The 24,105-nt window shown below is 40.7% G+C and overlaps 1 protein-coding gene across 1 annotated transcript in view; it reads left to right on the forward strand.

Moving 5' to 3' along the window:
• Positions 1-24,105, forward strand: part of IL1RAPL1 (interleukin 1 receptor accessory protein like 1) — a 339,537-nt gene that overhangs the window by 162,696 nt on the left and 152,736 nt on the right. Inside the window, exon 5 of the mRNA XM_060273627.1 lies at positions 23,236-23,310. Within this exon, the coding sequence (XP_060129610.1) occupies positions 23,236-23,310 (75 nt within the window). The remainder of the gene's footprint in view (positions 1-23,235; positions 23,311-24,105) is intronic.

The raw sequence follows: 24,105 nt of genomic DNA on the forward strand, positions 1-24,105 counted from the left end.
CGATTGGGAGCCGCCCAGAGTGGCTGGGAAGACTCAGCCAGATGGGCGGGGTACAAATAAATAATAATACTAACAAATATTACAGTGGAACCTCAGTTTATGAACACTCCGGTTTACGAATTTTTGGTTTACGAACGCCGCGGACCCATCTGGAACGGATTAATTCACTTTCCATTACTTTCCATGGGAAGGTCCGCTTCAGTTTATGAACGCTTCAGTTTATCAACAGACTTCCGGAACCAATTGTGTTCATAAACCGAGGTACCACCGTATTATTACTATTATTATTGGCCAAAAACATCTGGAGGGCCGAATTTGAGGAAGCCTGCTTTATACAATGCTGTATGCATTGGGGTGTTACACTCCCGTTACACTCACTGTCATTCACTTGATATGTTGTGAGACTTAGATGTTTCACTCACCCCTAAAAGAAAACTCCACCCCTAAAAATCAAATGCAAAATTGTCCCTTAATTTAGTACTAGTCTCCCCAAGCTGATTTTGTCATATTGGGGAGGGGGGAACTCAAACCTACTGAGCTCTATTATTCCCCAAAAATAACATTTCTAGCAAAATGTTAGATAAAATTGAGATTTATTTTAATTCAGGCAATTGAATAAAAAAGGGTCTCTAGTGCCAAGATCTTTTATACAGATACTCAGAGGAAGAAATCTTCTAACTGCACATGCCCTCATATTCATTTATTTATATTCTTCTACAAAAAGGGTTTTCAGACTTAATGGTTCTGAAAGCTGCCTTCTGACTCACAATTTACTGTTTCTATCAATGCTGGTCCTAGAAGCTACCAAACAAATATCTCCAGGGAACAGCTTTTATAGCAGCCATGATATGACAGGTTCTGTGATAACAGAACCTTTCAAATTCTCACAGCAACAAGGTGATTTCAGTAGTTATGCAGCAGCAAGTGTGGAGCATCTATTTCTTCATGGCTAAAGCCTTGTTAAAGCATTAACAATAATATTGTTTTATTAGACAAATTTAACCCTATACTATACTGGTAAAATTGTAGACTATATATATATATATTTATTACAGACATGACTCACACTAATAGCAAACTCAGACAATGAGTGCCAGTGACCACACCAAACTTTTAAAGCATATTTAAAGCACATGATTCCCCCCTCCAATATTCCTGAGAACGGTAGTTTGTCAAGAATCGATGCTCTGCGAGAGGTAGACTACAGGTTCTGGGAGACTTTGAGGGAAGCTGTGTGCTTTCAATGTGCTCTAAATATAGGGTGTGGATAGTCTTGAAATGGGACCACTGAGGAACAAGCAGCACACTTTGCAGAAGCTCTTGGTTTGCAAGAGTACAATTTAAAACAAAAATGGTAAGGGTGCAATTTTAAAACTCCAGCCCAAGGAGAACTAAGCACAGCAAGTAGCTGTTTCAGTATTGAGTGTATGTTGAGTGGGGTGGGGAGGAAAAGGAGGGATTGAGACCACAGTTGGAATATTGACTATTTAGAAGGGACCCTAAACTGGAATGCTCTTCCTAGAAAGTCCCACTTGTAATAAATGACAATGCAATCAGTACTTGAATGTGGCTATTTCAGCCTATATTAAGTTCATGTCCCACATTGCCAGCTTGCAAATTTAACACATGCCCAACTGATAAAGGGATTTTTTAAAAAAAATATGCCATTGAAAATAAGGGCAACCTGTGGATCTTGAGTGTAAAATGGCTGGCAATTACTGATGGAGGGCACTTTCACAGCTCAAATATAGCTAATAAAATCAGACTGGCCCTGAAGCTAAAAAAAAAGACTTGAACTTCCCTGTTGCCTCTTATCCTATGGGCCACAATATGTAATTACTGATTTGTTAGGGGGTATTTGTAACCAAACATGAATTACCTTGACGTTACATAACACTGCCAATATCTTCTATTAAATAGCTAAACAGATTCAATATAATAAACACTATGGTCGTTCACAATTCACAGGGGTTCCACTTAAAAATACATAGCTTTTATAGTTTGCAAAATATAGGTGCTTCACAATTACAGATTCATCCTAGGCTATCAGAACAGTAGCTGTCAGGCTGAATATATTCTTACAATCCTGCAGCCTCCACAACTTATCTAAATAATATAATTCCAATTATTATTCATCTTTTAAACTAAGACTGCTAGCATGCTATGACTGACCATGCCTACATTTGACACTGGCAGGAACTTAGACATTTGGATTCAACTTGTATATAGCAGTGGAGAAGAGAATTTAGTAATAACCACTTTATTGAGAATTCCCCAAGATATGCAAATGTCTGGCTGCCAGAATGGTGGGTTTTCTATTAGAAGTTTGGATGAATATCCCAATTAATCGAGATCTCTGAACATTTTCAGGCTTATCCACAGGATTGTCGAAGTTTCCAAGTAATTAACTTCATTACACCCACATACAGAAGAGTTCATTTAGGGACAAAACACACACTATAAGCAAGTCCTTGATAGCAGCACTGGCAGTCGGAAAAAAAGAATGGATAAAATGAGACATAATTTAAAGAAATCTAAATCAGTTCAATTGTATCTGTTTAATTTGGTTTTCTTTTTAAGGGCCTTTGTTCCTTAAGTTCCTTAAGAAAGTAATTTTTCTCAAGACATTTAGAGCTCCCATTGTGTGTATAACACATGCTGGAATTTTATGAATAATCATTGCGGTCTTTGGCAAAGCTGATTTTGCTGTATTTCTTTTTAAATAACTTCAACTAGTGTCATGGAAAAGCCAGCACTATCTCCCAGAACTATGACTGGTGATGTTTAGCAGATGCATGTTTATATTTATGCTATTAGATAGTGCACTTGATAAAGAACAACTCCATGAATGTGAATTTTTGGAACTGTCTTAAAATAATATTTTTTTTATTTATGTAAAAAAAAAATATTCACTTGACTATAGTAAAACGTATAAGCAGTTTATAAGAAATATAAACATTATCAATGGCAACACTTATTAATAAAGCCCTGTAAATGCAATTATATACAGTTTTGTAGCAAAAAATGTGAACATTATGTAAACTTCAAAACATCCACCATTACATAATTTATCGGTCCAATAATTAGAGCTGTTGTCCTTGTGTAAGCATGAGAATAATAGCTGTCCAATATGAAAACCAGCACAACCGTTGTGTCAGTAGAAGCTTGTTGTGCAACAGGAGATACTGAGGCTAAAGAAGACTGTTGTGCAACCAGCTACAAGAACTATACTAACTTTCTGTGCATACACAGACCATTCTGCTGGTACACCTATTACACTGCTAAGGCACTTCAACTTAGCACTGTGTTGAATTCTTCCCTCTGTCTATTAAGTGGTATATAAATATTATTACTAAGCAACAAATAATAAACCAAAGACAATGGAAATCGTTTTGCAGTTTTGTGTAAGAGTTATAACCCAAACTAAAAATAAAATACATGGGATAAACAACACCCCAAAACCACACCATTTAGAAAAGAGAGGTTGCGCTTCTGAAGACCAGTTGCTGAAAACCACAGGAGAGCACAATGCTCTTTTGCTTGAATCTCATTTGCTGGTTTCCCACAGGCAACTGTTTGGCCATTGTGAGAACAGGGTGTTGGACTTGGTGGGCCATTGGCCTGATCCAGCTGGCTCTTCTTATCAAAGATTGCAAATGCTCAAAAAATCTTTTGGGAAATCCTTAAGGGGGAAACATGCCCATCCAAAAGCAGCCTCAAAAGAACTCAGTGGCACGTGCTGGAATGGGGTGTGGGAACGATAGGTCAGAGGGCAATGAATTGGTGCAGTTGGAACAAGGTGACACAGGCACATAGATAAAAAGAATAGAAAAGTATAGAAAATAACTTCACATAGTCTAGAGGGGCCACGGTTATAACACAGAAAACTGCCCATAGAGAAATGGAGAAATCAAAGTTTTTAATTGTAGTTGGGATTGGCACCAGTTTAGCCATGCCACAAAACACACACACCCTTAAGAAAAGCTCCCAAAACATGCAAATGAGCAACATGCATCTTCTATGGACACTGAATGCGAACTGGCTTGATGAGGAAGGAAAATTTGGGTTGGAAAGAAAAGGAAATGGAGTAGCGGGAACTATTAACTGAAGCATTCCACCCTCCGACGTTCTGTGGCACTTATAACCTGATCTATTATTCTTCCTTCAATAACAGGGAATTAATCTTATCTGCATTTCCATTATATTTCATTCTACCTTTCCTATATTCACCTACCACTATTTTACTGGTGTACTATTTTTTGAAATTGTTTTAGGGAGCTGGGTATGTTTAGCCTGGAGAAGAGAAGGTTAAGGGGTGATATGATAGCCATGTTCAAATATATAAAAGAATGTCATATAGAGGAGGGAGAAAGGTTGTTTTCTGATGCTCCAGAGAAGCGGACACAGAGCAATGGATTCAAGTTACAAGAAAGAAGATTCCACCTAAACATTAGGAAGAACTTCCTGACAGTAAGAGCTGTTCGGCAGTGGAATTTGCTACCAAGGAGTGTGGTGGAGTCTTCTTCTTTGGAGGTCTTTAAGAGGAGGCTTGACAGCCATCTGTCAGGAATGCTTTGATGGTGTTTCCTGCTTGGCAGGGGGTTGGACTGGATGGCCCTTGTGGTCTCTTCCAACTCTATGATTCTAAAATATATGAGATAATATAGTAGGTACTTATCCACAGCAGTACTGGTGACCTAAAAAAAAACACACCCAAAAAACCATTTTAGTTCTATAAATATATTTTTCTTTGAACAGTACCTTACCCTCCTTTCAGCATCACTTCAGATTTCCTCTCCCCCCTCTTTTAAAAAAGATGTTCCACCCCATCTCCGCCATTGCCTTTGGAATGCAATTGATTTACCAAACACTCTGGGTGATCCAGTGTAGATAATTTCATGACTTTGCTGATTTGTATGGGACCAGGGGAAGCTGCCGCAATTAGGAATTAGAAAAACAGAGTGCAGGATTTACAGCTGCAGCAAGGCTCCTCTCCTCATTCATACAATTATCAAGATATTGATGCTGGACTAGGACTAAGCCTGCAGTTATGCTAAAGGATATATTGCTCCTGTTTTTCTAAATAAATAATTTCTGTGCACACAACCCAATTTTTGCTAGTAATGGGCCCCTTAGCTCATAATTTAGCAACATTATTAGTGGGTGCTCTCTATTTTCAAAGAGTTACAGTATCTCCTAGTTCACTTTGTTGGTGCAATGCTTTTGCTTTAATTGTTATTGTTGTTAAACAGCACCATAATTTTTCAGTAATTTTTAACTGCCCCTCAGTAATTGCATCTTTTTGTGTGTGCAAGTCCTGGCCGTTAATCACTGTGGGAATTTTTCCATTAAATGATTCTGTTAAGCCATCAGGGAACTGTAGAACACCTGTTACTTCAGGTCACAACTATGGAGAGATCCTGAATGTAGGGACTCAAAATTTTGTGAATGTATGAAAATAAGAAGAATCCTGCTGGATCAGGCCAATGGCCCATCTAGTATACAATTCTGTTTCCACAGTGGCCAACCAGTTGCCTATGCAAAAGCACTCTTGCCACCTGTGGTTCCCAACAAAACTTGTCTGAACACCCTCAAAGCAGCTCAGTGGCCTGAATATATTAGGGTCCTGGGGGATTTTTCTTGTTCCCTTTCCAATATAACACAATATGGAACAATTGTCAGGGGATTTCGGGTGAAGTGCCATCAGTATGCTGATGACACCCAGCTCTATCATTCTTTTCCATCAGAATCAGATGAGGACTAAGAATCTCAAGATGAATCCCAGCAAGATGAAGGGACTATGGATCAGCAGTATGGGAATTGGGTGATCAGCCTCTTCTGATGGGATTATACTTCCCTTGCCTTGAGGGACTAGTCTGACAGTATTCCTTAAATTCACTTTGTCACTGGATGCTTGTGGACACAGTGGCACAGAGTACCTATTGCCACCTATGGCAATCCCTGGATAGGGATAGCTTGATCACAGCTATTCATGCCCAGCCAAGTTCTAGTCACAACTAATTAATGTACTCTACATGGGGCTGCCCTTTAACACAGCTTAGAGATTGCATCTATTACAGAATGCATCTATGCTACCTGGCACCATCTCTTGAGAGATCTTCGCTGACCCCCCCCCCCATTCAATACTGCACCCAAGGGTACTGGTATTGACTTACACAGCGCTAAACAGTTTGGAACCCAGTTTTCTGAAGAAGTGCCTCTCCCTGTACTGATTTGCCTTTGAGTTGAGATCTGCTGGGGAGACACTTTGGGCCATACCATGTTTCCCCCCAAAATAAGACAATGTCTTATATTTATAAGACACACTATGACTTATTTTCAGGGGATGTTCTATTTTTATTATGTGTCCAGCCTAGCCTCTTCCTTGGCGCCCTACAAAACTGTGCCTATGTCTTATTTTCAGGCTTATATTGCTTATTTTCGGGCTTATATTGGCTTATATTGCGCAAATGCTTAGAAATCCTGCTACGGCTTATTTTATGGGTATGTCTTATTTTCGGGAAAACAGGGTACTATTACCTAGTGAGTTCTGTATGATCAGAACTTGGAACAGGGCCTTCTTGGTGGTGCCACCCTGATTTTGGAACCATGTTCTGCCAAATATTATGCAGCCAATGAGGTTTTGAAACCTTTTTTGCTATGCCTTCTTAAGTTCAGATTTAGGTAGTTATTGTGGTAAATGGAAGAAGGCTTTGCATTTGATTCTGATTTATCTGGATGTGTTGGATTGATTTTATAGAAAACATTGTTGCAATATAAATCCCACCAAAGAATAATTTAAAAAGACAGTTTCACCAGTGCCCCTATCCAGGCTTTCTAACTACAGTTTTATGGATCAGACTGTCCAGAACCTGGATGAAAGCAAGCTATTTTGAAACACAGTTGAAAACTCACTGGTACAAGCATGTGCAGAGTCATGTGTTGCATTCAAAGTTTGGGAAGAACCTCTTGGGGAAATGAGTGGCACAACTTCATAATACATAATAAGGTTGCATTACAAGCAAATGTGCATTTTGAACCAGGTAATGCTGTAGTACTTTTCCGTCTATAAGACACCCCCATGTATAAGACACCCCCTATTTTGGGGGGGGGCTATAATTTAAGAAAATGGGGGGAGGTGGCTCTATTACCAGAGTTGCTGGGCTTTTTGGGGGGGAGGATTGCCTACAGTTGCTGAGTTTTGGGGGGGTTGCTTTGGGAAAGATTGCACAGAGTTGTTGGGCTTTTTGGAGGGGATTGCCCAATGTTCTTGAGCTTTTGGGGGGTGAAGGAAATCACTAACCCTAAAGACAAGAACTCAGCATTGCTCGCATCGCAGAAGCCAACAAGTATCTGCCCATTGGCAAACACAAGCCGGAAACCAAACACCCAGTTGCCGCAGCGGCAGCCAATCCAAGGCAGCCCAATTAACGCAGGAGCAGCCAATCCAAGGCAACAGTCACTTACCAAATCACCGCTGACAAGCTGCAGCTTGCAGCTGCAACCAATCACCCGGTCCCTCAATGTACTGCCTGTGTATTAGACAAGCCCCATTTTTAAACACTATTTTGGAGTAAAAAAAACCTCGTCTAATACATGAAAAAGTACGGTAATTACAAACTCTTGGAACATCACTAATAGGTAAAGGTAAAGGACACAGACAGCTTTCCAGGTCATGTGACTGAACCGCTTTTGGTGCAATGGAACACCATGACAGAAACCAGAGCGCACAGAAACTAGGTTTACCTTCCTGCCACAGTGGTACCTATTTATCTACTTACACTGGTGTGCTTTCGAATTGCTAGGTTGGCAGAAGCTGGGACAGAGCAACGGGAGCTCACCATGTCGCGGGGATTCAAACCGCTGGCCTTCTGATCGGCAAGCCCAAGAGACTCAGTGGTTTAGAGCGCAGCGCTACCTGCGTCCCCAACAACACTAATATAGGGGTGGAGAAGGAGTTTGTTTGGTCTGCTTTCACAGCAGACTGATCCAATCTGACTATTCTAAACTTGCTTGTGTGGCAGCACACAATTCCCAGTCTTATTCCCCTGTTAAATTTTGTGATACATTTTTGGTGTGCAAAACATGCACACACAAAAATGGTTCTAAGCATACATCTAAGTAAAAGAATGGCTTTCAGGAGAGTGAATAGTATCAACTTTGATTGAGCAGAAGGATAACAGGAAAGATGTGGTGCAAATCAGCTTTGATAATGGGATTATTCAAGACTCTGCAGTTAATGTGATATAGTCGTGGGGATCTGTGGAAAGAATTCAAAGAAAGTTGGCTGACTCTTTAAAAAAAACCAGATCTTGGGGTATGAGTGTATCTGACTGCTTCCAGTTGTCATGCGATGTTTACAAAATGTTTTTGGACATGGGGAAACCAGGTTCAAGTCCCTGCAGAGCCAATAAGCTCATATTGCTGCCCTTAGGCAAGTCACAGTCTCTCAGCATAGTCACTTACTTCTCAAGCTTATTGTGAGGATAAACAAGATATGAATGCTAAAGCAATTCCAAAGCAATTTGTACACTGAAAAATGTCATTGAAATGATAAATAGTGGTAATATATTATGCAGCAGAGTTGCAGTGATAGAACTTTTGATGTTGGGGGGGGGCATTTAAGTGGAGAGTTTTGGAGAAGAAGCTTAGTTTACAGGTTTTGATAGATTAATTAGATTAAGATTCATTTCACTGTATGATAAAGATAATGGTAAGCAGCACCAAAATTACCAAGAATAGTAATTTCTGATCACTGATATGTGTTCAGCAGTAGCACATAAACAGTTCTAGTCTTCTATATATTTAGTCTTCAAGTGTTTACCTTTCACAAACTCCAAAGCACGACTGACACTCAAGGTGCCATAATATGGCAGTGTGGTATAACTGTTAGAGTGTTGGACTAGGATCCGGGGTATCAGAGTTTGAATCCCCTCAAGCCATGAAGCTCATTGCATGACCTTGGACTAGTCACTGCCTCTTAGCCTAGCCTACCTCACAGGATTGTTGTGAGGGTAAAATAGGGAGTGAGAGAACTACGGTATGTATACTATATTGAGCTCCTTGGAGAAAATGTAAGGTATTAATGTTACAAATGCATATTATAGATGCTGCTATATTCCCTAAAATACTACTTTTAGAATGAAATGAGAAAGGTATTATTAGGAATGCCATTGTACACACTGGCAAAGCTCTCTACAGAGAATGTTTCTGCCGTTCCTGTGATAAGGTAAACCCTCAGTTACTGAGAGGGGGCACTGTGCAAGTGATAATATTTCACCTCTTTTCTCACACAAATGATTGCATTCTAGTGGGCCTGACTGTTTGGTCATCTTGTACCCTCAGACCTGTCCAGCTCACAGAAGCCGAGCTGTTTTGGGGCCCCCAATATCTTTTACATACCGTAGTTCATGGTCACAGACCCCCATCCCACTCCGTAGTGCTAACACAATCACAGTGCTATCATGCATGGTGATTTCAGAGAGAATTCAATATGGAATGAAATACCCATATAAATACACACAAACCTTTCTGCCCATTCTGAATGTGACTTTACAATCTGTCCTATGCATGTTTGTGCCCCGAGGCCCTCCAAGCCCTTTCCCAGTAAATAACTTCAAACGGGCACATAATTTTAGTTTAAGTTGCAAAATTTAGGCCACAACTTTATTGATTACAAAACAAATTGAGAGGTATTGGCCTAGGCATTGGTCAGGGACTATAACTGACTCCTGCCTCTCTGGCTGGCAGTCTGAAAGGGTAAACACCAAACGAGGGAGCAATATCGCTGAAGATCGATTGAAGCTCACCCCCAGGTTCCGGTGGTCCTGGCATGGCCCTAGCCCCTCAAGCGGACTTTGGACAAGATCCAAGACCCCCAGATTCCTTTACCAGAATACCCTATTCCTGGAGGGGCAGGGGGTGGCCACACCTCCCCTCCCGCACATTTCTATAAACCAATGATGATTGCTAAGGGGGTAGGTGAAAACCAAGTGGCTAAGTCAATCTGCCAAATGGAAAAATTCCTACCCAGCCCCTGCTCCAAAGCAGGCGACCTAATCCAAAGCAAGGCCAAAGCGGCAGCACCTAAAATAGGGAGGGTGAGTATTCAGCAGTGCGGAGCAAGTGCCCCACCCCCATTGCACTGCCACATTTATAGGTCCCTGGGATCACGCCAGTCGCCCCAATTGCCCCAAACAGCCAAGTGCAATCCCGGGGTCCAACAGACAAGGCTTGGGCCACGCCTAGCAACAACACACCCCGTGGGGTGGGCCCTGAGTGCAACCAGGACCCTCAATTTAGGAGGATCCCGTTTACTTATTCCCACTGTGAGCAATGTGCATGTTTACTTATTCCCACTGTGAGCACTGTGTACTCCAAATTCAATGTGTGTGTGACATCAGTGGTTCAGCATAATCCTACACGTGCACTCAGAAATAGGTCTGAATCCTATACATGTTTACTTCAATCCTGCTTTGTTCAATGGGATTTACTTGTAGGAAAGTGTAGAGCCCTAGAAGAAAGCTGTCAAGGCTTGAAAAATCTGTGCTGTGCTGTTGTTTTCGGAATGCAGAAACAAAAACTTCATTTAATATACTATGTTTTGTTTTTTGGGTGTTTTTTTTTTTACTAGCGTATTAGTGTCTTTTTTACTAAACCATTTTGTCCACTGTGAAGTTTTGGTTTGGTTTCTTCCACAGCAAAAAAAAAAAAAAAAAATCAATTTCATTGTGTAGGGCTTGACCTTCTGTGAATTCCTTTTATCATATAAATCTTGTTTTCTTCAGAACCACAAGGTCCTTTCGGTGCAACTGGGAATAAATTGGTGATTGTGTAACCACCAGTTCCTGTAGCATTTTTGTAGAGCAAGTGCTTACGATTTCTAATCTCAGTCTGTTGCCAAGTAACTGCAGAAAGAGATGCACGCACATTGAAAATAGTACAAGAGCACTCTCCATATTGATTTGATTTCTATAGTAGGTAGTTTTTAAAAGGAGCCCAACTATATTGCTATATGCCACATTCCCCACTCTTTGGAGAATTACCATTTTGTAGTTACAGTTCTTTAAAAAAAAAAAACACACCACACAGACACTATAACAGATGTTTCTTCCCACTGCCCTGTAACAATAGAGAACTGCCGAGAGACCCAGAAAGCTAGTATTCCTGAGGGGCTGAGACTTCAAAAAGTGTTTAGATAAGGATTATGCAGGGTTAAAGGCATCTTTGACTGGATGACTGCCTTGATAAGCCATGTGTATATGCTTTTGTGTGTGTGTATAGCATAGCACATACGGAAGGAGACCCTTATGATAAATTGTGGGGGCATGTGCTGCTATTTATCATTTACCTTTGCCTGCCTCATCTGCACTTGAGACGCTGATCTGTTTCTCCTGGGATTTATGCTAACCTTCCAGGACTGAGCACACAAAAAAACAAAAAAAACAGCTGCCTTGTTTTTGCTTGGTTGCTTAAAGCAAAAAAAAAAAAAACATACGAGCCAAAAATGTGGATTTTCCCCTCATTGTCTACTCTATAAGAGGAAAGCATCAACAGTCAGGTGTCCCCTCCACCCCGCCCACCACTCTAGCTATGCTAATTTGTGTATATTACAAAGCTTCACAACTCCTCAGTTGGTTTGCAGAGTTATGTGCCTTAAATGGATGTACAGTTAATGAGAGTTAAATAAAAATATGTGTGTGCTTTGATCTTTGCTAATTGGAATATCAGATGCCCTGATCCTCATCTCTTCAACAAGTGTGTGGATCAGAACTAGTTTCCAACAGATTTCATACTCCTCCAAACATTGGAGAACAAGGCTATCAGTGGACTCTAAGCATGAGGTCTAAGTTCTCCATCCACAGTTGGAGTCAGTGTGCCTCTGAACACCATTTGTGGGTAGTCACAAGTGGTAAGAGTGCTGTCACAATCAGGTACTGCTTGTTGGCTCCCATGTCATGGCCTGGATGGATGCAGAGGAGTAGCGGAAGCACCAGCTTAAGAAGAAGCCAGGGAATTGGTGGTGGGATGACAATGAGTGGTCAGAGGGAGAAAACTGGGAGGAGGAAGTGTCAGAAGCTGAAAAGGCAACAGAGTTGAGCAGTAAGAAGCTGGGGTAGAACACAGTCCTGATTCATAGGTAGAGATAGGTAGCAGCAACTGTATTAATTCCCATAGCCACCACTCACTGTCAAAGCTCTTGGAACACCTGGTGCCCTCAGATTCAGCCAGCATAGCTAATGGATGGTGGTGATGGGCATAGCTGCCAAGTTTTCCCTTTTCTCGCGAGGAAGCCTATTCAGCATAAGGGAAAATCCCTTTAAAAAAGGGATAACTTGGCAGCTATGGTGATGGGAGCTGCAGTCCAAAAGATGTGAAGGCCACCAGGTTGGGGGATGCTGCTTCACAAGGTTAGCAGTGGAACATCTGAAGAATGGGGTGAGCCTTGTGAAAACCTTGACTCCTCCAGTGTCTCTTGTATCAGGAACCCAGAGTTCTTTGAGGCACCAGCAGTAGCCCTGGTAAATAAACCTTACTCAGTGAGAGACTAAGTCCTGACTGCGCCAGCATGCATTTCAGGACAAGCTCATCTCCCAGGCTTTCATAAGCAGCAGCAGTTGGAACTGGGATGTCTGAAAACTTATGGGGAGGAAAATTTGTATGTACATACAATCCTTCCGGGTAACTCGTGTGTTTTGTTGTATTTAGAATAAATTCTAAGTTGCCTAAAACTTCATTTAGAAGGTGGGGTATAAATATGCAAATCAATTAGTAGTGGTGATAAATAAATGAATATGGACCAACACTTATAAAAGGCTGGGATATTTTTTTACTTACTTATATTCTTCAGCCTTCTGCTTTTGATATGTACAGAACCACATCTATTCACAGATTCATCAGAATGATGATGACACCTTGAGACAATTTGATTGTGAAATACTAGATAAAAATACTAGATGGAAGCTGGGAAATAATGTGTGAAGGCAGGGGAAGGGTCATCGGCTGCTTATCTGCTTCCACGTGTTCATTGGACATAAACTTGTTTGAACAGGGATATTAAAGGGCCTTACAGAAACAAACAAACAAACTCCTTAGTTGTGATAACTGTACGTATGTATAAAAATACGTAGTCAAGGCACTTGTGGATTCAACACAGTCCTATAACCCTCCTTTAAGTGGGCTGTCAGAATTACAAAGCACAAGAGAAGTGTCCATTTGTTTTCCTCTGCACACGAGTCATGCTTTAGTGAAGCAATTTGACATGCAGCTCTGCTACTTCCATTTAATCCTGTTGTTCCTACTCAGTGATAGAAAACAAGATACACAATAAATCCAGAGAAAACAGAAATAGCCCAGTGTTTCACTCCCAAACATTTCACGGATAAGAAGTTACAACAGGAAGATAAGCAAAAAGGCAGCTCAAAGCTCCAGCTAAGAATGGGGTGTGTGGAAAGGCCTTTGCTTTCAGCAATGATTGATGTGAGCATTTTGTGACCACTTCAGACTTTCTTTTTTCTTTTTTCCATCAAATTCAAGGCAGTGGAGAGGTAAAATCTTAGCACACATTTCCAATAGAGAAATAAAGCCTGCTATAGCCTCCTTGCAACAGGTATGGCAGCAAAGAACTACATTACTTGCAAAAGAGTGACTGGGTAGCTTTATCGAGAACATCTTTGCACGGCTGGGTATCTTCTTTAGACCTAGCAATGTGGATTTCCATAGTGTTTTATTAATGTGGGGGCGGGGGGAAGATACAAATGAACTGAAGGAACTGAAAGCTGAAACAAACTGCATGTCCAACAATTCTGGAATTTAAATTAAGATTTTTATTCATTCTTTTTCCAAATAAGGTTTCATATAAATCACTATATAAGGGGGGTGGGGAGAGAGAACTAAGGAAAAGGTAGAACAGGGAGCAAGGGAAGGAGATGAGGGGGTGAGTACTCAATAGAATTAAGTCCTGTTAGCACACTAGTTCCATTCTAACCAGCCCAAGAACGTACTGAGTTACATAGTATTGTTTCACAAAATAGGTTTAGAAATTCCAGCGATAGCAAAGGTCAGGAGAAGTAGAATTCAGGGCAGAGGGGAAAAGGGGGATAAGTGAAGGAACATAAGAGGGGTGTTTCTCGTATCTCTGGCTTTTAAATATTTCTGATATTCTAGTAGACATGAGCATCACCTCCTGTTAACAAGACAGTGAAATGTCTATACTGTACACTGAAAAGGATATGGTCCCCTCACCCTTTTTGTCAATTTATGACATTGATAACTTGCACAGACATTTATGGTCAGCTGGCTCTATCAGGGAACCTATCACACTTCAGGTCTTGACAGTCCACATAAGACTTCATTTGGCATTAGCTTTCTGCAGAGGCAGAATATCTATCTCTTAGGAGGAAAATAGCTCAGATTGCAGGCTGTCCTTTGAACTGTCCAAGGTCCTGTTCTTTTCTGCCCTGTGCTTTGATGTGCATTCACCTGTTCCACTAATGTCTCAAAGTCTCACAGAACTGGACAGATCAGAAGCAGACAGAATGCCATTGTGGGGATTTAAGGTGCAATACTACTTGATCAAAGCAAGGAAGGGATGGGACCGTTTGACTGCAGAATGCTAGGTACATGTAAGCAGACCAAGATGGCACCACAGAAGACCAAAGAGAAAAGGACTGCAGTGGTCTAGGTGAGAGGTTGCCAGTGTATGGGCCAAAATTTTTGCTCAGCAGACAGATTCTCCTTTACTCCCAGAATTCTTTAAGCTGCATGGTGGTCTGCCTACAGGATGAGTTGGAATCGCGCCTATTCATCCTGCCTTTGGCTTCGTTGCCTGTCTGATCCACATCCCACGAGCATGTGGAGCTACAGGAAGGGCAAGCAGGTTATATCAATGTAAGCCACCCAACCTCGTTTGCCCATAATTACAATTCCACCTTTGAAAAGTAACTGTTCTGTGTTGCACACTACTAAATACAAGCAAGTTTATGAAGAGTTCACTTCCTGCTGTCAAGAAAAAAAGAAATGCTGAGCAGATATAATTTAGAGAAAGTTAGCAGCTTAATGATGTAATGCTGAGTGTCAGAGCTAGTTCAGTATAATAGTATCTGTTCTATTATATTTAAGAGAATTGGAAGGACTTAGAAAACAATTAGGTAGTGCAACATTAGCAGTATTACAGTTGGAATGACCATTTTAAGAATGAAGAAAGGGCTTGAATAGACAGATATTCAATTGGCATTGTCATGACAAGCAGGACATTGCATTAAATAAGACAACTGAATCATGCCATTCCTTTTTTTTCATTTTAGTAGATTTACATCACAACCCTTTTCATGGTGTTGCACTACTTTATTTGTAACAGTTTTAAGCATTTTAAGAAATCAGAAGACCTTTTGAATCTTAGAAAAGACCTACTTTAATTTTGCTGTACAGTTCAAAAGTTTCATATTTTATTTCAGAGAAGTGGATTGCACTTTGAAGACAGGGGTGTAAATTATAAGTCATCTATAGCCCAACTGGAGACCCTTATGACAGCCACTTAGTTGACAACATTCTCTTCTGAAAAACAGGGTAATACAATGCCTTGCCTTACAAATCATTGTAGTAATGTACAGTCACCTAAGTGAGAATGCATATAATTCAGATCAGAAGCTTATATAGATGCACTGTGCAAAATCCATAATAAAGTGTTAATCTTGCACTGCAACATTTGAAGCTAATATATTTCTTCCTATCAGTCTTTGTTGTTTTTGCTGGGTAGCGTTTTGGTTTTTTTTTAAGACAACATATCCATCTGTGAGGGCACCATTTTGGTTATTGTAGATTTTTAGAGCATTTATCTTTTCCCTGGCCGAGCACTGGGAATTGCTGTGAATGTTCAAGAAGACTAATATAGAAAAGAAGCAATATGTGCAGCCTCCCTTAGTTACTAGACTAGCCCAAATGTCATGTCAGCTTCAATTAGAGATGAGCAGATAATGAGGAATCTCAACATCTGTTTGCACATGTGTTCTCCACCCCAAATACTCCCAACCTGTCCCTGGTCATTAGGGGCCACATTACTTTAAAACTTTGTGAACAGTCATTTGGAAACAGTTTTGCCTACACAGTTCCTACATTTTGTTATGCATTTCTGTCCCCAGTTTTACTGCCAAATACATTTGCATAACAACAGGACCCTTGTTTCTTAATGGTTCATCTGTTTCCATGGTGGATTCACTACATGAAATCTTCAGTTTTCAGCATTCCAGTACCTATTGTCAAAATGACAATGTCTAAAGAGAATGTTATGACTATATGGGTTAGAGGGGGGAAACAGCAGGAACTGAAGGGTTGTGGGCAGGGGAACAAATATAGAAGTCTAGTATTTATTCAAATTCTCACTGTAACAAAAAGAAAATGATTATCTGATATATGAACAAGCTGGTAGTAGATGGGAACTTTCATAGAATCATAGAGTTGAAAGAGACCACAAGGGCCATCCAGTCCAACCCCCTGCCAAGCAGGAAACACCATCAAAGCATTCCTGACAGATGGCTGTCAAGCCTCTGCTTAAAGACCTCCAAAGAAGGAGACTCCACCACACTCCTTGGTAGCAAATTCCACTGCCGAACAGCTCTTACTGTCAGGAAGTTCTTCCTAATGTTTAGGTGGAATCTTCTTTCTTGTAGTTTGAATCCATTGCTCCGTGTCCGCTTCTCTGGAGCAGCAGAAAACAACCTTTCTCCCTCCTCTATATGACATACTTTTATATATTTGAACATGGCTATCATATCACCCCTTAACTTCTCTTCTCCAGGCTAAACATACCCAGCTCCCTAAGCCATTCCTCATAAGGCATTGTTTCCAGGCCTTTGACCATTTTGGTTGCCCTCTTCTGGACACGTTCCAGAACTGGACACAGTACTCCAGGTGAGGTCTGACCAGAGCAGAATACAGTGGTACTATTACTTCTCTTGATCTAGATGCTATACTCCTATTGATGCAGCCCAGAATTGCATTGGCTTTTTTAGCTGCTGCATCACACTGTTGACTCATGTCAAGTTTGTGGTCTACCAAGACTCCTAGATCCTTTTCACATGTACTGCTCTCAAGCCAGGTGTCACCCATCCTGTATTTGTGGCCTTCATTTTTTTGCCCAAGTGTAGTACTTTACATTTCTCCTTGTTAAAATTCATCTTGTTTGCTTTGGCCCAGTTGTCTAATCTGTTAAGGTCATTTTGAAGTGTGATCCTGTCCTCTGGGGTATTAGCCACCCCTCCCAATTTGGTGTCATCTGCAAACTTGCTCAGGATGCCCTCAAGCCCATCATCCAAGTCATTGATAAAGATGTTGAATAAGACTGGGCCTAAGACAGAACCCTGTGGCACCCCACTAGTCACTACTATCCAGGATGAAGAGGAGCCATTGATGAGCACCCTTTGGGTTCGGTCAGTCACCCAGTTACAAATCCACTGAATGGTAGCATTGTCTAGCCTGCATTTTACCAGCTTCTTTACAAGAATATCATGGGGCACCTTGTCAAAGGCCTTGCTGAAATCAAGATAGGCTACATCCACAGCGTTCCCTTCATCTACCAGGCGTGTAATTATGTCAAAAAATGAGATCAGATTAGTCTGACATGACTTATTTTTCCCATGCTGACTTTTAGTGATCACAGCGTTTCTTTCTAGGTGCTCACAGACCGTTTGCTAACTTTGTAATATATTGTTTGTTAAAGGCATTTTTGTGGCAGGTGTAAGACACCTGCTACAATCCTAAACCCACTAACCTGGGAGTAAGTCCTGTTTAATTCAACAGGACCTCTGAGTAGACATGGTTAGGATTGTGTTGTTAGCCATTCTTAGTCTGTAGGACATAGATGGTAAATCACCTTGAAGTGAGTTGGGTCTGTTTCAGAAGCGGCTTTGTTTAGCAATTGACTCCCCACTGTTCACTATTCTTATTCAAATGCATGCTCTGGAACTGCTGTTAATTTTTTTACGGGTGCTAAACTGAAAGAAGAGCAAATTGCATTGTGCTCTACTTTATAGTGCTCTCTTGACACATTAATTATGCACATGATTGCTACTGTTAAGAGTTATGTGCTTTCAACTGTGCAAGACTCCCTCTATTCAAATAAATTCATTTATTTTAAATGAATATGTATATACTGTATATATAGGTGATATTTCTGTCACAGCAAGCATTTAGGCTTGCCAGCTAGAGCAATCTCCCCTCCACTGCACACTGTTATAGGGTTCCTCCTGAACCCCCAAATCCAATTTTGGGAGGGTACATGGAGGGAGAAGGGAGTAGCCCACTTGCACAAGGGGTTTTCCTGACAGGACTTAATATATTAATCCTACCCATAATTTATATGAATCCTAACTGTTCTCACCACCCATTCCTTTTCCTTCCAGACTTGGAGAAAGGTAGATGGGAGGCTAAATCTATGTTTAATCTATGGCAGGGCTGGCCAACCTGTGGCCTCTCAAATAGTGTTGTGCTCCAGTTCCCATGAGCCCCGAGGGCTTTCTGAGATGCGTCTGTGGTGCTTAAAACAATTGAATAGATGAAAGAATGTAGAGGCATCACATTAACAAATGAATGCTGAGTGCAGATGTATAATTAGTTATTTAGATACATGGATTCCTCTGAGAGCAGGTAATAAACCGGACTGGTCTGTTTGAAGCAATGGGGTGTTTTGTATGTTAAATATTGAATCTATTAAAAATAAAATGTCAATAGAAGATAAAGCGGCATTTTTTTATCAAGCCAATCTATATCTGTATACTTATGCCAGTTTCACAAGGCCTTTTATGGAATGGAGTAGCTACAGCAAGCCAGAAGGCAGGTATTCTGCTGTATATATGCTGGAACTCAGTAAGATCTTGAGCATCAAGGTCTGGGACCATAGAAACAGGACCTCAAGCAACTACTTCATAGCCTGGTTTCCCTTGCAATGACAGGGCTGCTGTAAAGCAGGCTGATGCTACAGATATGTTGTACCTCACACACCAAAAGAGTATTGTGAGGCTAACATCCCTAATCCCTGTGCAGTTTAAAAAGTCTATTATTTTTCACACATAAAGCTGCCACCTGAGGTCCAAGGCCTCAGGTAAGTAATGTATCAGTTTGTTAAATAAATGGAATTTGTTGTTCCCTATCCTACATGTCCTTTGTACTAGGATTACTCCAGCAGTTGCTTTACCTTTGACAGAAGGTCTCCTTTGAAGCGACTTAAGAGATTTAGAACAGTGGCTGTAGAAATGCTATCTGATAAGGAATAATTGAGCTGAGCTTGACAAAAAAAGGCAAATCTACATTTAAATGGCATAGTGGACATTCTCTGAAAGATGTCTCTGTGTTGAGAACTTAGAGTCTCTAAATAGAAGATATGACGAACTACTGATAAGGTAGCAGTCAAATTAGTGTGTGTGTGTGTGTGTTTAAGAAAAAGAATCATATCTAGGTGATTTAATATTTTCTCCAATCAACCAACCCTTCCAAACAAATAACGTACAGTAGTTGGAAATAGTGAAGGAGAAGGAGATGAGGAAATGTTTACATGGAAGAATACATATCTTTGTAAGTAAGACAAAAGCCCTCTGTATGAGGTTTTTTTTTATATGTATAGGGTCCTCACATGACTACAGGGGAGCATCTGAATTTACCACTGTATACACAACTACACAGGATGGGATTGTTAATGTATAAGGGCTTCTGGGTGCAGAGAAAAAGGACACAAATAGGTTAAATTAGTTGTGCTGGTTAATTGGGTATGCTTGTCCGCACCTGCAACTAGTTAATCATGTGAGAGTGAGTCAACAAGCCTGTGAGAGTGACTCTTGTGTTTGAAGCAAGTTTGCTTTTGGTGCCTACCCTTGGCCAGAGTCTAGTCTGTGTTGGAACACCGCAAGGAGGCTGTATGCTGATGGAAAGACTGTTTGCTGTATACTACAACTGTGCGTAACCTGTAAGTTATGGAACTGCATTATACTGTCAGTAAAGGGACTGAGCCTAACTAGAACTGTCTGGCGTTTTTCTGTTCCATTGGCACACTCTGGTGGCATGTTGAATGGGCACTCTGCACATGCCTCAGCAGGGATATGCACTGCAGCCACTTCCTGCACTCTTTCTGTTTTTTTTTTAAAAAAAATATTTTTATTAATTTTCCAATTAAAACCAATTATATCACATTCAATATTTCAAATTATACATATATATATATCAATCAAACCGAATGTTATGCCAAATCATCTAAAGAATTTTTTATTTGGGTTCCCATGCTTCAAGAAATTGGGAATTCCTCGCAACCGTCCACTGCCGTCTTTTTTCTAAAGTTCAAATCGTCCTCCAAGTTCATAATAATCCAGATCTTCCCCTTACAGTCACATAGATGTTTTCCACTTTCATCCGATTGTTTCCCAGCTGCTGAGATAAATATCAAACAAAGTTTCACAGATGTTCTTTCTCCTGTGTGAGTTAATCAGTCCAGCCTCCCCATAAATCTTCTTAGTGGAGCTCCCTGTTGCGTCGAAGCAGCTCGAAGCAGCGCCATCTTAAAAAGCTCAAATCACTTTCGTTTTCTCTCATAGCCATGAAGATTTACGATCTTTATAGAATTTACAGCTTTTCCAGGCAGGAGACCCAAACATCAAACCATAAACTCTTGGTAAATTAATGGATCTCCTTGCCCTATAGCTGAACTTAGCTTCAGGTCGCTGCTCCAATTTAAAGTGCGTCACAGCTCATAAATCCTCCGAACGCGTCCAGAACTCCTTCCGTCCGACTAGGGGGGGGCTTTTCTCATCGGCAACTCCACATCTTTAAAAAATATGCTCAACTTCCTGCACTCTTTCTGAAAGCATTTATATGCAGCACGGTGGAGGTGCTTTGTTCTGAAGATGCTTCAAGCAGCTTTTAGAGGATTTTTAAGAAATGGGAAGCAGCCCATAGAATGATTGATCCTGTGTTTGGAAAGGTACTTAAGATATATGGACTAAACCAGGGGTCAGCAACCTTTTTCAGCCATGGGCCAGTCCACCATCCTCACATCATTGGTGGGCCGGACTATATTTTGAAGGGAAAAAATAAACGAATTCCTATCTCCACAAATAACCCAGAGATGCATTTTAAATAAAAGCACACATTCTACTCATGTAAAAACATGCTGATTCCCAGACCATCCGCGGGCCGGATTGAGAAGGTGATTGGGCCGCATCTGGCCCATGGGCATGAGGTTGCCTACCCCTGAACTAAACCATAGATCTATGTTCTGTTTAAACTGCTGGTTTGGCTGAATAAAAAAGAGACTTGGTGCCAAATTATGGAGTAGACCAAAGTCCTCAACCATCCTTGATTTTAATTTTAAGTGGGCACTTTGTGAAAAGTAGTCGGAGCAAAGGTAATTAAAGCAAGGCATGTCTATTTCAAATTAAAGACAGCCCATTATCTAGTGCTATTAAATGATTTCTCATATGTATTGTTACACATAGATAAAAGAAAACATTTTTGCATACCTGTAGATGCTCATCTACTGCCTTCTGAATATTTTTCCTTCATTCTATTTTGTCCATTCCAGCTACCCACTGGTGGCAGCCGTCTCTCAACAGGACCATCACCAATTAAGCCCCTGGCAACAAAACCGTATCATGACATAGCATCCTTCATTTATAGGCATTTTGAAAGGAGAAAGGAATGTTGCCAGGGAGTTCAACCATAGCTTAAAGTGACGGCAATGCTTTTGTGTGTGTCTTAAGGGGGAAGGAGAGAAACACAGAAACATAAGCTTTCCCATACCTTGGGAATGGAGACACATCCCCACCACACATTATAACAGGCTTCCTCACCCTCGGCCCTCCAGATGTTTTGAGACTACAATTCCCATCATTCCTGACCACTGGTCCTGCTAGCTAGGGACCATGGGAGTTGTAGGCCAAAAACATCTGGAGGACCGAATTTAAGAAAGCCTGCATTATAAGAATTTGCCACCACTGCTAAAGATTGTTACAGTCTTTAGGAGCCACTCTTCCTACCAACAAAAACATGGGGACGGGGGAACCCTCTGGCTGAATACTTTGCCCTAATACTATTCTATACTGCAACATTTTATGGCAGGTCCCACTTTATTATTGTATGCACAGTGAAGATTCATGCAGTTTATCCCTGATAAATTTCAGTTTTCATAGAAGGTGTGACTTTCAGAAAGACTTAAGCTTCAGCAGCTCCCAACTTAGACATTAAGTGCTGGAAAAAGAAAAGAAAAGGATGAGTCTTTCATGCTTGGATTTCTTTCAGAGCTTCTCTGCAATGTCTGGCACAGCTGAGGCAGTTTTAGGGTGGCGCGACCACTGCAGTGGCACTGGGAGCCGTGCTGCAGGGGGCGCCACAACAATGCTGCAAAATGGAGCGTGAGAGGCAGGGGGTGACGAATTTTAGCATCACACAGGGCACCATGGGAATTTAAGGACCCAAAGTCCACTACTGGGCCCCTGCTACATGCTGGCCTAGGCTCTTCAGGGAGGAAGGGTGGGGTATAAATACAATACATTTATATGGGTAACTGTAAAGCTATCATTAACAATGTGTTTTTAGAGAAGCTGCTCATCTCAAATGGGTAGTTTATTTTCCTTTCTCAAACTACAGCAGCTCTTCCTCACTCCTGTTTATTATTCATCTTAATCTATTTGGAATGCCTTTACTAAAATCACTCCTTTTTTCCCTTTCTCACAAATGCATACCCTCATGCTGTAATTCCATATAGTAGTAATTTAGGGAAGCTTTTAATGTTTAATAGATTATTGTATTTTAATACTTCTGTTGGCTGGGGAAACCCAGCCAGATGGGTGGGGTATATCAACTCTGAGCCTTCGCCACAATTTTATTCCTTCTTAACTCCTCGCTGTACAAATCCATTTGCTTTTGTCCCAACCTGCTTTCCCTATTTCCCCTCCCTCCCTGGCTTTTTCTGTCATTCCTTCTCTGCATGTAAGATTCATAGTGTATGAAACACTGCAAAACCCTACCAAACTTGTTTGTTCGGAGTGGGACAATAACGGTGTAAGTGCACAAGACATGTGCCAATGAAAATGTTGTTGAAATCAAAGCAGTTGTTACTACTGTTTCAGAAAAACACTGGGGGGGAGCTAGGGGACTCCTGTTCTGTTTATTTAAAGTATATCCTGATTTTAGGTGTCAAAATATTCTTATTCAGGAATATTCAGAATGACCATGCTTCTTTTTTTCTCCCTGCAGCACCACTAACAGAAAAACCACCAAAGCTTTTATATCCTTCAGAGAGTAAACTGACAGTTCAGGAGACACAGCTGGGTAAGTTGCATTCTGGAAGTGCTGATGTTAATGCTTTCATCAAACATTAAGACACAGACGACAATTAAAACTAAAACTAGAGATGACATTGCACTGTGTTTTTGCGCAGATATGTCTGAGGTTAGGTTATAATAGTGACACATTTGCATTGATTCTATTGTATTTAATATTATAACTGATCTTTGATTAAAAGCAAGGTGTCATTTTCTTTCCGTAGTTTGCATTTATTCTGTTTACAAGTAATAGTTATGGGAAGTTAACTAAAAGTAGAAGAGCAGTCAAATTGAAGAGCACAATTGCTGTTTGGGGGCTATAACTGCCAATGGTCAGTGTTGATGAGATTTGTAGTTTAAAATATTTGGGAAGGCTGTGAGTATCGCAAGTACAGAAGCCAATTTTCCTGATGATTCTGTTTTAGTTTGACCAACTGAGTGATGCATGGTTTGTTGACTTTGAACCAAATGTACTGAATTTTTGTTTTACCCATACATGGACTTTTAAGGTATATTAAGTCATACTTTCATACCTCCAAAAGAGCATTTACTTTGTTCATTTTGCCAGATTATAGCTGAATTTCAATGGTATATAATTCACTGTGAAATTCCCTGCGTTATGTTTGTGACTCTTTGGTAACTACAGCATAGAGTGCTGTCACCATTGCGATCTAATTTTTAATGCCATCTTCCACTGCCATGGCAGATCTAGGCTATGTTAGTGGTATTTAATGAATGTGGGTTTTGTGTCTTTGTCATCATATGTTCACTCGAGAACTACAGGTTATTACTTGTCTTAAGA

This window comes from Zootoca vivipara, chromosome 4 (assembly GCF_963506605.1).
Source record: "Zootoca vivipara chromosome 4, rZooViv1.1, whole genome shotgun sequence".
Classification (NCBI taxonomy): domain Eukaryota; kingdom Metazoa; phylum Chordata; class Lepidosauria; order Squamata; family Lacertidae; genus Zootoca; species Zootoca vivipara.